The 14,008-nt window shown below is 37.2% G+C and overlaps 1 protein-coding gene and 1 long non-coding RNA gene across 2 annotated transcripts in view; one reads left to right on the forward strand and one right to left on the reverse strand.

The window, feature by feature from the left end:
* Nucleotides 1-4,567, forward strand: part of ANOS1 (anosmin 1) — a 145,705-nt gene extending 141,138 nt beyond the window's left edge. Inside the window, exon 14 of the mRNA XM_080377639.1 lies at nucleotides 1-4,567. Coding sequence (XP_080233765.1) covers nucleotides 1-59 — 59 coding nt within the window. The 3' untranslated portion in view covers nucleotides 60-4,567.
* LOC308059775 overlaps nucleotides 808-14,008 on the reverse strand; it is a 62,423-nt gene continuing 49,222 nt past the window's right edge. The window contains exon 2 of the long non-coding RNA XR_013926398.1: nucleotides 808-14,008. This exon is cut by the window's right edge and continues 14,530 nt beyond it. This is a non-coding gene — a long non-coding RNA (uncharacterized lncRNA).

Here is a 14,008-nt window from a genome sequence, read left to right on the forward strand (position 1 = left end):
GACCTCATCTAAAGCAACATCATCCACATCACTACAAGCCACCTCCAGAGAAATATTAGACTGTTTCAGATGATTACACAAATGACTGAGAGAAAAACTGAGCTCCCCAAATGAGGGCTGGAAAAAGGCACATCTGTAGGAGCAATTAACCCAGTTTTCCGGTGGAAGTTACCATCCTGTACGATCTGTATCCACTTCTCTGTAGTTTAACCATGAAGAATTGTGTTTGAACCAAGATCTGGATGAAACATACAGTAAGTATTTCGGTACCACCACTGTTCAACAAGCTGAAAATCGCGTCCAACTCTACACCTGTAAGAAAATGAGAAGTGTGTTCATGATAATGCTTTTGTATTCCTGTGTTTAAAGTAGATTGAAATGGTGCAGTGTATACAGCTTTTTCTCTTAGTGACTTCAATGTTAATATTTGCAAGATTGTCCTGTGATGTATACATACTTTGAATACTGGAGGCCATGTTCTCAGTGTGTTTAAATGATCTATTTTACTTAAAGCTCTGCTTGTCACCAGTTTTAAGTCCTAGTGTATTTTGCTATTAAAGATCTCCATATGTCTCAAATAAGGACATAAGTAAAATAATTACCAGTAGCGGAAACCCTAAAATAGTCAGTGTTTATAATTGCAGTATCACAGAGGAAGATGATGATACGTTTATATCACCCATCTGTTCTGAAGTGGTAACGTTTTAGCATGTACATCTTCTATTAATGTAGTTATTAGCTAAAAAATATATGGGGTAGATGTACCATTGTAAAGAAACAAATGGCAGTTAATAGAATTGTTGACAGTTAATGGCAATTAATACAATTAATTGATAGATCCTGGAAGAATTACTTTTAAAATCCCACTTATGATTTTTTGGTATATAATATTTCAAACTATAATAATATCTTGGAAAACCCACCAATATCCTAGTTAAAAATCTGAATAGTTAAAATTTTAGAAAATGAAATTCTGAGGTACATTTATTATTCAACTAGCCATAGAGCTACTTTTTGGCTTTGGATTTTGATGCACATATTTCTTTTCCCCGTGGAACTTCTGAACAGAAGGATGGATGTATTGGCTCTATTCTGCTGTTCTGCTTACAGAAAGAATTATGTGACAATATTCTGGCATCTGGAAAACATTGGCTTATAGTTTATTTGAATGCATTTTTCAAATTTAGACAGAAGGGTGCCCTTTTTAACCATAAGGGAATTCATGTTGCCTTATTGTGCAATATAAACTGTCTAGAATAATTTACCACACAGAGAGACATACCTCAATAGTAAACAGAAACTGCTTGGATTTATTATCGAGAGGGTGGAAAGTATCTGCCAATAAATGTCCATACAAATACTCATAATCAGCTTCTAATGTTCAAGATGTTCAAAGTGCTGCTGCAGTCTTTGGCAGCGTTTCCATTGCTCCCTGAATCATCATATGAGGCTCACGTACTTCAAACACTGAGGAGTCAAACATGACGAGGAGGCCCCTTTTTCTGCCAGCAGATGCTATGGGCTCACCTGTACTTTGTGTTTGCCTGCGATACGCAGTGAGAGGAGCTCAAAAAAGCAAATATGAAGAAAAGAAATATTTACCTGAAAATGAGTATCAGAGTTATGTTTATCATAGTAGAGCGTTCACAAAATATTCAAATACAGTTTGTCTGTACTGAAGTTTATAGCTTTTTGGTTTGTGTGAGTTAATACCGCAGAGGGTGAAGAAAACAGTTGATTTCTGATCGCTTGCTCATTCCAGATTCCCTGCATTTCTACTTTTGGTTTTAAAGGGCTCTTTTCCCCCAGTCTCTTTCTACTTTGCTTGATGTCTTTTTTGATATGCACGCGGTGACCAAGAACTTTTCCAGACATTTTCCGTTGCGGCATGGTCTGGGCCTTTAATAGTAGTTTTAAAAATATTAAAGGCTCTGGTGCTTTTAATTCCTTCCTCTATCATTCTGTCATCTCCCCTTTTCCAAAATGCATCAGCAAATAAACAGGGGAACTTTTTCTTAAAATGTGTGGTTTAAAGGTTTATTTTTCAATTTTTGCAGAAGGCCAGAGTCTCAGAGTTTTTTGTTAGGATGGAAATGTTTCACTTGTACAAGTCTTTACAAAGAAAACACAATTTGAATCGTACCGGTGTGCAGCACTGCTCGACATTTAGATTGCACAGTGTGTAGGTTAAGACTAGAAGTGATCTTCGTTGTGTTTGCTGAGAGCAGGAGTCAGTGGGATCAAGAAAAACAATTGCCTCAGACTTCTCTGAAAAATTCTGTCCAAACCTTTCAATCACAGTCTGTTCTAGTTATGCTGGAGTAAATCTGTAGTGACTTGATTAATGTTAATAAAATTATGTTTCATTCATAGTGACATGGGAAAGCATAGAACATGGATGTCGGTCTTTATTACAATGATGCCAGGTCTGGCTTGGAGATAAATTGGAAGTTAGTAGTCCTGAGTGGTTGTACCCTTAGTCTTTATTGCTGAGGGGAAGCCTCATTCTTCTGAAATGAATCGAAATGGTTACTGTTTGCTGATGCCAGTCTGTTTGAAGCAATCAATGTTTAAAAATAACAATGTACTTTTGAAAATCATGGAGGGGTTTTCTGTTTTAAAGTAGATTCTGGAAATAAATGAAAAAGTTGATAAGTAGAGTTGTATTAAACAAGTGTATTTATAGAGTCCACTAAGATATACATTATTTTTTCCTTCTGCAAATCAGCTTATCAGCTAACCTTTCAAATCATCCTCCAAATAAAAAATGAAAAATACAAGGTCAACAAGGCTTATGCATGGATGTTAAATTCCTGACTATGAGTGATTTCCTGATTATTTTTTGAATTTAGCGGTACAGGTTTGAAGTTGTTACTGCCCGATTCATAAAGCTTTGTTTGCTGAATCGTACAGGATGTTGTCCTAATTTACTAGTCTAAGTCAAATTAAACATTTAATTCAGCAGTAGAGTTGTAATTCACTATCTGATTCACTAGTTAAAGATTTATTTTCTGAAATGGTGTGTAATACAGAATTAATATAGCTATTAGGATGTTTTTAGATACTCTGCACCTTTACACTAATATATTATTTGCAATGTACGATTCTGATGGATTTGTCAGTTGACTTCAGGATGCATTTTGTTTATCTTTATTTCTTAAAGCAGAATTATAAGAGTATGCCGTTTTTGCTAATTGCTTTGTGAAGTGGATTTTTTTTGGTTGTTCATTGATGATTTTTGTTTAAGAAGAGAATGGTTTGTTCTTGTTAAGTTTTTTGGCCATTTTTGAGTTGTTTATAGAGCAGGAGAAATTCAAATAAGATAGAGCTTGTGCTGTATCATCTATGTGTATCATCTTGAATATTCATTAAGAATATAGCACATAGACAATAAATAAAAGGTCTGACTTCTGAAATGCCGAACATCCTCAACTTAGTGGGTCCAGCAAGAGTTGAGGACATGGTCCGACAATGATAACATTGACATTAACTTTTGTAATGATCACACACAAAGTCAAAAAAATATTCATTGCTAATGTGAATGGGAATTTTACTGTTGGTATTGGCAAAACTGTATAGAAACCTTAATACTGAGTCAATCTATTCCACATACTTCCATCTCCATACTCCCAACTGGAGTCAGGAAGAGTTTCAGATAAGCAGGCCCTGATTCAGGAAGGTATGCAGAAAAGGAAACTTCTGTATGCACAAAAGAAGTCAGTGGGATGGAAGAAAACAGGTGCAGTTAAGAATGAACTTTAGTGATGCCTCAAAAAACATGGATGTCAAAATCTGCTTGAATACTGTCTTAAATCAGGGCCTTATAGAACAAAGTGTGGGACCCATAAATTCCATGTACAACACCTTTTTTTTTTTTAATTTTTGTCTTGTGTATATGTAAATGTCATTGTGATATTATTTATTAATTCATTTTTTTACACTATGTGCCAAGTATATTCCTACCTTTTTGATCAGTACTTGTGAACATCAATTACTAAAAATAATGTTATGCAGACTTGTGCATTGTAACCAGGAATATGATGCTAATAAGCTGTTGCATGTAGTTTTAAATAATAAAGAAACCCCTTTATTTAAGAAATGTAAATGAATATCTGCAGATGTTGATGATTATGTATGGTTTTGCATGCCAAAACTCATTGTTCAGTTGTGGGCATGAATTGTAATGACTGTGTTACCTCTACTGAATATATTAGTAAGGTACAATTTACAAAGTAATTAACAGAGCTCTATATGTAAAATTTTTCCTTTTTACTTAATTATATTGTAGTAGAGGTAACAGAACTGCTTATCTGTTACCCAGATTGGCTGTAGAAATTATGTTCCTATAACACTCATTTAAAGTCAATATTTATTTATGTATGTAATACAAAAAGATTGGTCTTACATGTTTGTCCTGTTATTTAGAGAAAAAAATACACTTGTAAAAACAGTTTGTAAAAAAAAAGTAAATGTAAATATAGTCTGATTTCTTTTACTCACCATTTTCATATTTAGAATTTGTACATACTGTTTAGGTAATAAACTATCCTACATCAAAATCTTGCTACATTATCTCCTCCATACAGAATTTATGGGTTTGGGTTTTTTTAAGTTGAATCATCTAAGAAAAATCAGTGTCACACCAAGTTCTTTGTGAACATCTAAATCTCATTGTTTATAAAGTCATACCATTTCATCCTCAGTGTACTGCAACATTGTTTTCTGTAGAAAGTGAACAAAACAATATGAAAATAAATTTAGATATCATTTGAGTCTCAAGCAATCCTTGACGTAAAAAAACAGACTCAAGAACTTGCCATCCCTTTCTCTGTCCTAATGGGATAGTTCACAGTGAAAAATTGTTCACCCTTTGCAATAATAACTGAAATTAATTAAAATGTTGCTAGATCTGTGTCAATGGTCTCATGCTGCAAGTCAAGATTTTCGTGATGGAAACTCATGCTGAAATCCATGTATACACCAGATTTGGAATATTTTCTATTTTAAAGTGCAGTAACCCATGATTTAAATTTTACATTTTTAATAAATATTAATATCTGTCTTAGTACAAACATTTAACTGCTTCAAATTGTCAGAGATGTGCTGTCATTCTCAGATGCATTGTCTTTAGTTTGGGGATGCGTCTTTGACTTACTCTTGACTGACCTAATAAACATTTAGATTTTGTTAACTTGAACATAAACTCCAAAATTTCCTGGTATTGCTTTGTCATTAGAATACTTGCTTACATTTTTTGTTGTGGTTTTCCTTTTACATAAATGGCTAATACTTAGCAAAACCCATACAGTTAAATTTCTCTGCAAGTTGGGCCATTTCACTGGTACTTGCTATTATGGTTTGTAAACCCTGGCAAGAATGATACATCGCTGTGGATAGGTAAGTTGTCATAATCAATAGTTGAAGCATTCTATACACTGTAATTCAAAATGGCCATTCATTTTTTCTTTCCATAAATTCAAATAAATGTTTTATTCAATATTGAACTAAAGGGATGATGACTGGATGATGTGAATTATATGAAATAAAGCAAATTTGCTATATATTGAACAGTATTGATCATTTTGGGTTTGGGTTTTGTGCCCTGTGCTTCTGTACCACTTGGGGTTTGTGCATTTAAAACCAGAATGCACTCAAAAGTTTCCATTTCATAAAAAAATTAATACAAGGAAAGCTTTTTATAGTACAGAAGAAATCCCCCTCTATACTTCTGTTTTCTTATTACAGGTGTTGTATTGTCATCATCTGAATGTACAGCAGCCTCTCTGAGGAAGGCCTTGAGCCAAAACACTGGCTGTCAGCCTGTCGGTGGCAATGCAGCTCCTGCAGGGGGAAAGAAATCACTGGGGAGAGCACTGAGCACGTGAGCTTTGAACTGGAGCCAATGTGCGAGACTTCTGCAGGTCTGAAGGGGATGTGGTTCAGCCGAAGCGAATTGTTGTGTCCCCTTTGGATCGTGCTCAGTAGCCTTCCTGCTTCTGCTCAAGGTACTGCAGGAGCGTAGATTAATATTTAATACATGCCCTGCGGTAAGCAGTTACTGGGAGTGCCATGTGGCACAGAAACGAAAGAATTTATGAATGCTTTCTGTACCCAGTTCCCCCACCTGTGATGGTGACTTACATTACTTAATAATAAACTACATTCAGGACATCTGTTTCTTCTCAATGGAAGATCAACTTTGGAAATAACGGGTTGTCATTTTTCAGGAGAGTTAGGCAAATATGCCACATACAAGTATCCCTTTATATTTGTGTGCAAATATATTTATACACACAAAAAAAAGCTTGCTTGCCTTTTTCACAAGCTGACCAGTGATATCTATGTGCAATAGTTTCAAATCTGTCAATGTTTAGAAGTAACTTTGGGTTTGTTGATTAGTACTGATTAGACAACATATTTTTATCATTTTATTTATAAAACATCGCTTGATTTAAGTGGTTCAGACTGCATAGTAGATGCAGAGTAATAGGCTGTAATTTCCATGCTGTCATTTCAATATAAGTGAAAGGTAGAGGAGGCGGATTGCAGACAGAAGAGTGAAGGTGGCACAAAAAGAAGCTAATCATCTGATGTATTTGTTTCTTTGCAGACATCCAATTTCCAGTATTAGAAGTTACCTGCAAACATGCAAAATAATACTTTAAATTTCTTTTCTGAGATGTACTGCAACATGACCTCGAAATACAAATATTTCAGACTTTAGTGAACAGACCTGCAAGCCAAAATCAATTAGACTATAACTCATAAAACAGGAGTGTACAAGACAAATATAAGCTGGTAGATGCTATTTGTTCTTTCAGAGCACTTGGGGACAACTGTTCTTTTTGCTTGGTGTTTATTGAATCATACTGAAGACAAAGAAGATCCAGATGCATTTTTCTTGCTTTGAGTGAAATACTTCTTATCACAAAGGATCCCATTTAATGGGCTAAAGGTGCTTCATGAATGGCTGAGTTACCAGAAGTATACAGTAGCTTAACACTGTAATGATGCACTACTGAATGAACCTTGTATTTTTTCATTTATCTGAAGACTGTATTAATTTGTCTCATCTTGTTGCCTGAACTTCAGGGGTTTTGTTTCGTTTTGTTTTGTAATGGTCACTGTTCATTGCTTTTGTTGTATGTTCACTGTGAGAACTTGTCTCATTTAATAATCTTAGTCATACATGACGCACTCAAAACATGTTTCTCTTCACTGCTCATTGCTATAAAGATTAAGGTTTATGACACCTTTCCAATAAAGCCTTTAAGATAATATGTATGTATGTATATATATTTATGTATTTAGAGCTGATTTTGATAAAGGGCTCCTTGTCAACAAAGTAGTATTAGGTTTTAGACATAAAGTATATCTGCAGCTGTATCTCTTTTAAATTATTGTGTTGTACATAATATAGTTTTACAGAAAAGAAAACGCTACTAACAGCAGCTGTGCTAGCTACAGGAAATTGTAGCAAGGACACACAAGTATACTAAACTGATAGATACTGCTCATATGTGCAGCCTAATAAATGCTTTTAAGGCAATAAATTATGTTCAGGTTGACTAAAGAAATCACTTAGATTGAGCTAAACTGATCCAAAATTATCTGCAAAACAGAAGATATGGATGAAAACGAGAAGTCTGGAGAGAGATGTAGCAGGAACAATATAAACTTCTGTGCCTGAATAGTATCAAAAGGCACAAAGCTGAAACAGCTTAAATTGCGTTTACATGGTTTTTTCCCAGTCACTAATAGACAATACTTTAATAAAACCCTAAAATAATCCCACATTTATTTTGTGGGCATTTTAATAACTTTTGTAAGTAACTTTATAAAATATGTGGAACCAGTAACAATAAATTAATCCTTTTACTTCATTGAATTTAATTTAAAAAAAATAATATTTACCTAACATTGTTCTCAGACTCAGCAGAAAACCTGCATAGAACAGTGTCACTCAGTTGAATGAACATTTCAGTTTGGGATTTACTTCCTGAAACTTAACCTTTGACCAAAAAAAATCTTACTATTTTTAAAAATTATATATATTCAGTTATTAGGAAACTGAGTTGAATAATGTAGTTAGTGGTTTTGGTAGCTGTTGTCAAGACTTTGTCTAGGAAATATGTTCTCCTATCTTTTCTAACCTCAAAATCTCTATCATTGCATGCTATCATTCATAGATGATAGGTTGCTCGGGGCCTTGCCCTTTCATTTTTTGGACATAATCAAGGATGGGAATTCCATATCCTCTCTTACTAGTTACTTGTGAAACAACAGTAAGGCAAATACTGACATCTTAACTATCGAGGAAATTGTGTGAGAAAAAACACATGGCATAAACAATTTCAATTGCATGATAGGCCCATCAAATTACAAAGAAATTGAATAATATTCTTTTGAAGCTCAGCCTTAAAGGTTTTTATTCTCAGTAGGTTTGTGATGCAACCCTTCTTACACTGGCCCTGGGAACTGAAAGCTTGCAGAAAATGAAACCTGCAGCCCCTCAACATATTTTTATTTTATTAGACGTTAGTTACCTCACAAGCTTTGGGAAATGGGAAGTTGATATTTCTAGAAAATTCATTCTGGTTGCTTAGCTTGCAAAAGTGAAAGAATTAGGACTCATGTGATAGTTTGCCATATTGACATACTAACATTTGAAAAATTATTAAATATTAAATTGACAATGGCAGTGGCCCATTTGTGTTGCCTCTTTTGTATGCCGTGGGTTGGTGTGAGGAGCTACAGCTACCAAAATTATCAGTGTTCCTTGGTGAGGTAGTACTTTTCTCTTAGCAGGTCAGGAGCTTCTGAGGAGACCATCAAGGGCTCTGGAGAGCAGAGCCGAGCTCCCAGGGCAGGCTGCTGTGGCTGTGGTGGTGTACCTGCACCCAGCTGGCTCTGTGGTGCCGCAGCTGCTGAAAGCCCCACACTTGGGGATGGCAGGGTGGGAGGGGGCAGCTCTCTGGGAGTGGAAAGAAAGGAGTGCTTTCCGTGAAAATGCTGTGGAAAGGCCTCTCATCCACTGCTGAACTTTAGGGTGAGTAGGGAAGAAATGTTCAGCACAGAGGTACCCACTGATCCAAGCTGGAAGAGAAATGGAACTTCTATCGCATGAGTGGAGCCTTGACAAAAGAAGGAGCAAACTGGGCAGAGAGCGAGTGCCATGCCGGGCAGGGGCAGGTGCCCCTGCTCCTGAAGCAGAATGGTCCTGAGCTCTTGTGTCTGCAGCAACAGGAGAGAGGAGCACATCACACCTTCAGCAAGCTGCCTTTCTGAGGGGACTAGGTGAGGGTCAGTAGGGTGGACAAGATGCAAGGGAAACTGGCACAAAGACTGCCATGCTGGATTCCATACAGACCTTCCATTGGACTTTGGATTGCAGAAGACTCATAGGAAAACCTCCATTTGTGGTTAGCTCAGATATCTGCAGGTGCAGAGAAGAAATTCTGGGACCTTGGTGCAAAGTACCACGCTGGGGTACTGTCTGGAATTAGACACTGTCTGCTACTCTGATGGGTTTGTGTTCACTGCTGGCACTGCGCAGGGAGCTCATCTCCTCCCAGATGGAGAGTATTTGAGCAAAACTTTGAGATGTGGGATTTGGACCTGTGTGGGAGCACACCTCTGGCCTCCACTAGCCCTCACTGGTTCACCGCTGTGTTGAACACAAGTATTGCTGTCCTTTCTCTTCCTTTTTTCCCTTGGGTTGCCGTGCACTCAGGGAAATTCAGACCAACCTCTCTTAAGCAAGTCTTCACCTGCACATAGTCCTCACATCCATGGGTCTACCCCATCTCGGACAGTCACCCACATGTCACCTGTTGTCAGAGGGACAGCTGTGTGAGTTTCTTCACTGTCAAACACTGTCACTGGAAGGAGAGGGACTAGTTGAATCGTAAGAAAAGCCGAGTAAATCAAGGCCCTACAAGCTAGAAAAGGCAGACCCTGGCCCTGCATACGACAGGGCTGGAGCTCTTGAGCTGGGTGGAAGAAGGGAGCCTCCAGGGAGGAAACCACTAGCAGGATTCCCCTTGTGGTGTTTCAGCAGCGACTGCAAATGAGTGAACTCTGCTTTTATGTGCCATGAGAGCACCTATAGTAATGAGGTCCTGAGCTGCCAAAAGCAGGAGCTACACTGGGTGTCAGTCGAAAAAAAGAACTTTTCTCCTAAAGGCAGGTTTGAGCCCATTGGGAAGCTCATCAGACATCACAGCTGAGATCCAGACCCTCATGTGCTCAGTCCTTCTGGCGAGGCATTAGGTCTCGAGCCACAATTTTTTCTCTCTCTGTAGAAGTCCTGCTATAGACAGAATAGTGAGAATCAAACATTAAAAAATAAGAGGTAATTTGCATACAAGAGAAGACAGAAAATGAAAAGACTTTATGCTAATTCCTCAACTGTCCTGACTATGGGGAAACTGATGCAGGCAAAGCACTCCTGCATAGCCGTCAGTCTTCAGTTTTGCATAATGAACCAGTTACTTTCGGATGAAAGAAAGGGGTGCTGCTCTGGTTTTTAGCAGCTTACAGTGAGGCTTTAGCAACAGTTACTGTGAAGTATTCTGAAGCTTAGACTTCTGAAATCAACAGGTTTCCTTTATATTTAAAAAAACAAGTCTAAATGTATGACTTGCTGCATTGCAATTGAAAGAAAGCCATTTTTGGGAATTGTGAAGCATGTTGCAAACATCTTGAATGTGGGAAAATTGAAATACTTATAGATCAAGTAAATGTTTCTCTTCCTCCCTAGATAGTTCATGATTACTCAGAAACAAGAAAAAAGGGTCACCATGTAAATGAACCCACAGCCACAGATAAGAAAATAAAACACACAGAATTTCTTAAGGACTTGTGCAGGAGAGGATAAAGATCAGCAAGCATAGCCCACCAGAGCTTTGATGCCAGGAATAAAAGAAGGCCAGATGTGAACACTGGTCTCCCTGCACATGTCTTTGCTGTGAATCTTGGCTGCTTGGCAGCTCCAGGTGTGGTTAGTGTACCAGCAAATACAACAGCTGTGCCACTGCCATGGAACCAGCACAGTGTAAAGAACAACAGAACAGAAGAAGCTTCTTCTGGTCTCTGACAGGCTGCTATCATTATCCTAGTAAACTTTCCCATGGTAGGAGAACACTTAGCTTTCCCTTAAATGAACAGATCCATAGCTCCAAAAATGATAATTTGATAAGCCACTGTCTAAAGAAAACCATTAAATTAAGGAAAAAAAGGGGGGGGGGGGGGGGGGAGGGGGGGGGGGGGCTTAGCGGGGGAACAAGAAAGATTTTCCTGAAGTAGAAGTGAAAAAAAAAATAATATATATGATTCAAAAATTCTTCGTTTTCTCTTAAATATCACATAGACATTCTTAGAAGTCATATATCAAAAATGAAGTGACTAAATCAGTCAGAAACATGGAGAGCACATTTCTACAAATTCTATAACATCCGTCTGTGGAATATGTTTCTGATGTGTCATAGGCATCAACACACACACACACACACCCCATGCAATGCTGGGAAGCTTTTAGCTGCAGCATTTCAGTGAGGCTGGTTATCTTGGAATAGTGCATTTAGGTATTAACTTTTCTTACTCTTAACACATGCTAATGCCATTAAAAATATATGTATGGCTTTGCTAAGTGACAACTAGCATCAGCACTGTAAGGACACACCACATGGTCAGTTTAATGATGGCTTTGTTTTTTGCCATGTTCTATAGCCATATGAGCAGCAAGAATGGCAAAAACCTGTGAGCAAAAGGCACAAAATAAGGTCTCTTCTTTCAGTAAATTCTACACTGTTTTTAGGCCATTGTTGCCAAATTTAGGCCAAGCTTCTTCCAGTTGCTTTTAATCTCCTTCTCAATGACTGTGATTTAGTTAGGCATTTCAGTGTTTGGAATCCCATTAATGCCAAGTTTGTTGAACACACACACCTTCCTCATGTCACTAATGTAGACTTTGTGCTAAACAAGGCAACTTTTATGTCCCCAGGGCTATTGAGCACTATCTGCAACGGCTCCATCTGGTTCCAAGAATCATCTCTTGTAAAGTCTCTTTACAAATCACAGTCACCTCTGCCCTTAAATCCATTTTAAATTTAATAGTACTGCCGGATTTGAGATTAGCAAACCCAACATGCTCATCATTGTTGACTTTGAAAACAGATCCTGGGTTATGTGAAGCACTTACCCTTGATTAGGTGATTTCCCTAATTCTTTCTTTTTGACACATTTTCCTTCTGACTTCTCCTTTACACATCCTGGATATAGTATACACATCTGCTGTCTGAGCCTCTCTCCTCTCTGCTGTGTTCTGCCTTGTCCCTAACAGCCATCATTCTGCCATGAGAAATCCACTCTTCTAAAAAGCATTTTTATGGGCTTCCTTGTGTCTCTAGGGATTTTGCCTTTGCTTGTTCTTGGCCACTGTCCCCCTAATTTTTCATTGGATATCTTGAATTTTGCCTGAGTCAGACAGTGATGCTTCTCTGTCACTCATTAAAGAGGAAATTCAATTATTAGCTGCAAGATGTTTTTTAAAATTCCAATTGCACATACAGAATTAAATTCTTTATGTGTTCCTCATTCTTAATACTGCAACTTCTTGTTTATATGTCAATTTTTCAAAGTTTTTATCTTCTCCTCATCACTATTTTGTGGCAAAAGTCTTGCCTTTTTTGGGTATAATATACACATTTTAGGTTGCTTACTTTTTTTAAAGAATAACATCACCATCACTTTTTATAGAGATGATTCAGCAATATTATTTCATTCCTCTTTGTATACATTATGAGATGCTTTGTGCTTCACAGATTTGTGTGAAGTTTCCTTTTTCCAATATTTAGTATCTTATTCTTTCCTCCCACGTGATTCAGTAAGTGAGTTATGAGAAATCTTTTAAAAGGCTAGATTGGAGGTGATTGTCTGTCTTAGCTAGGCTCCTTCAAATTGAGTTTATTTCTCCCATAAGGGATCTAAAAATTACCAAAAAAAAGTTAAAGTATATAATGATAAGCATTTTATTTTCTTAGTGGGTCACTATTTGCGCCAGAGAATGTTTATGCCTTTGGCTTCATTTCAGAGATTTTCCCTATAATTTTCTTATCCCCATCTGCTTTCTTGTTATTAATTTAAAGAAAGGGAAGGATGCATCCTCACAGCAGCTAATCATGATGTCACAAAAAGATGGATTTGATATTATATTAGGTGACCCTTAAAATATTTCAGAAGTATAGCTGTCTATGGCAGTGGACGCTGTGTCTATAGTTTCATTCCACTGTAAAGTTGCAGTTTACAAAAGTGTATTTCAGGAAGTATTTCAAGAATGCAGTCACAGGTTTAGCTAAGGCAAAAGCTTATTACTGAAGACATTTATCTTCTCTTCAGCCACTTACCCCTAAGGATACATGTTTGTATTCTTTCATTCTACTGTACTTTTAATTGTGGTTGGCAAAATAATCCTTGGAATTACCAAACTCATATATGCTTGAAAAGTCATGGGCTTCCTTAAAGAGAAAAAAAAAATGTGGCTTTTGTTTTGTTTCATTTTAATTTACATTCTGGTTTCTTACCAGTCAGGACTTATGTTTTTGAGCTTTTCCCTGTAAACAGAAAAGTTAAAATTTTACAAGACTGACAGTAACAGAGGGGGAGAGGCTGGAGAAGAAGAATGTGAAATTCTCGTGAACTTAAGAATTTAAAGGATTAGGTTGCATGAAAAAACACTAAGTAATACCACTTTTGTGACAACAAGATTATAAAATTTGTCAATGACAGTGGTGATGAAAGTGACAGTGGGACCCATCTGTTGACAAGACTTGACATTCTGGGAGGCATGCTGCCTCTGAGGAACCCAAATCCTTGTTACCAAAATGTTGCCAAGGCTCCTCCAGCCCTCTGAACACTACCCCATGCTTATGTTCCACATGGGTGTTAATAACACTACTGGGAATGAGTTTACGTAGATTAAAAGCTACTGTAAGGCTCTGGGAATGGG

Source organism: Falco punctatus (genome assembly GCF_963210335.1).
Source record: "Falco punctatus genome assembly, chromosome: 2".
In the NCBI taxonomy this organism is placed as follows: Eukaryota; Metazoa; Chordata; class Aves; order Falconiformes; family Falconidae; genus Falco; species Falco punctatus.